Source organism: Sesamum indicum, unplaced genomic scaffold (assembly GCF_000512975.1).
Source record: "Sesamum indicum cultivar Zhongzhi No. 13 unplaced genomic scaffold, S_indicum_v1.0 C00716, whole genome shotgun sequence".
Lineage (NCBI taxonomy): Eukaryota > Viridiplantae > Streptophyta > Magnoliopsida > Lamiales > Pedaliaceae > Sesamum > Sesamum indicum.
Genome location: NW_011629798.1, coordinates 1 through 1592, shown reverse-complemented (window position 1 = coordinate 1592; position 1592 = coordinate 1). Strand labels below are relative to the sequence as shown.

Genomic DNA, 1592 nt, shown 5'->3' with positions numbered 1-1592 from the left:
CCAATCCGTGTACTGAACTTCGGAGACATATCCTGCTCTAAGTAACTTACTTACCTCTCCCTCGATGATGGCATTTTTCTCACCTCCAAAGGTTCGTTTCTTCTGTTGAACAGGTCGCATGGAAGGGTCAACATTTAACCTGTGTACTATCACCTCTGGATTTATACCCTGGAAGTCTGATGGATCCCACGCAAACATATCGACATTGCTTCTTAAGAAGGCGACCATGACCCCTTCGAACTGACCTAAGCTGGGCCCTATTTTTGAGGTTTTCGATGGGTCTCCTTGTATCAATTCCACTTCTTTATGTCCAACAGGTTCTAACCGCCCTGCCTTCAATGCATGCCATTCTTCTTTCTTTACTCCATGAAGTTTTCTCTTTTCCTTATTCTCGCTCTTTCCCAGAGACAGATTATAGCACCTTTTAGCCTCAATTTGGTCGCACACGACCTCTCCTATTCCCGATTGCGTAGGGAACTTCATTTTGAGGTGATATGTTGACACGATGGCCCGGAAAGAATTAAGTCCAGGTCTCCCCAAGATAACGTTATACGCAAAAGGCATATCAACAACTAAAAACTTTACCATCAACGTTCTACGCTTTGGCTCCTCACCCAAGGATGCAGGTAAATCCACCGTCCCCAGTGACGCGACCTCACCTCATCCAAACCCAATCAACGGTGTGTTTGCTGATTCCAGTCGTACATTATCCAGTCCCATCTTATCCAGCACTCCTTTGAAAATTATGTCTGCCGAACTTCCGTTGTCTATTAAAACCTTGTGTATTGTGAAATTTGCTATATCCATTCTTATTACCATCGGATCATTGTCTGTCACTAGCCTTGCACCCGCATCCCGATCTCCAAACACGATCTCTGGGTTATCTGTCATATTTACACCTTGCTTGCGTCGTTCCAGCCTATTCTCTCTTTCAAATTTCCTTCTAGCCCTTCTCGACCATCCTTCTGATCCACCCGCGATAGTGTGGATAATGCCTTTCACAGGCGCGTTTTCTCCCACTGTCCGGTTCTCTCTTTCAGTTGCCCAACTCGGTCGGCGTTCCCGACTTCTCGACCTACCTCTTCGATCACGTCTTCTCTCTTCGAAATTATGAAGATTCTGTCTCCTAAAGTACCCCTGTCGGACCAATCGCTCTATCTCGTCCTTCAACTGATAGCATTCCTCTGTATCATGTCCTTTTTCCCGATGGAAACGACAATATTTGTTCGAGTACCTTTTAGCTGGAGTAATCCTTGTGTGCTTTGGCCAGATCAATACATTATCTTTTTCTACCAACATGAGAGCTTTTGCCCTAGTCATATTTAAAGGAGTGTACTTACTATATTTCGACTGATAAGGTGGCTCCTTTTCTTTCTCATTTTTGGGTCGCCTGTCATGATCTCTGCTGTATCTTCCATCCCTGGCTCGTTCTGACGTAATTCTCCATTCCTCATCTTTCATAGCATTCATCTCCTCTTCGTCGATGTATTTCTGTGCCATCGCCATCAACTGCTCCGTATATATCGGCGGGTCCCTCGCTAAAGCAGATGCAAAAACCCCTTTCTTCAACCCATGAATAAGGATACTAGTCA

At 45.0% G+C, this 1592-nt stretch overlaps 1 protein-coding gene across 1 annotated transcript; it reads right to left on the bottom strand.

The window, feature by feature from the left end:
- Positions 1-660: 660 nt before the first annotated feature.
- On the bottom strand, positions 661-1500 carry LOC105155222. Its single transcript, XM_011071093.1, has one exon. It carries the CDS (start codon positions 1498-1500, stop codon positions 661-663), a length of 840 nt encoding a protein of 279 aa, XP_011069395.1.
- Between the last annotated feature and the right edge of the window lie 92 nt (positions 1501-1592).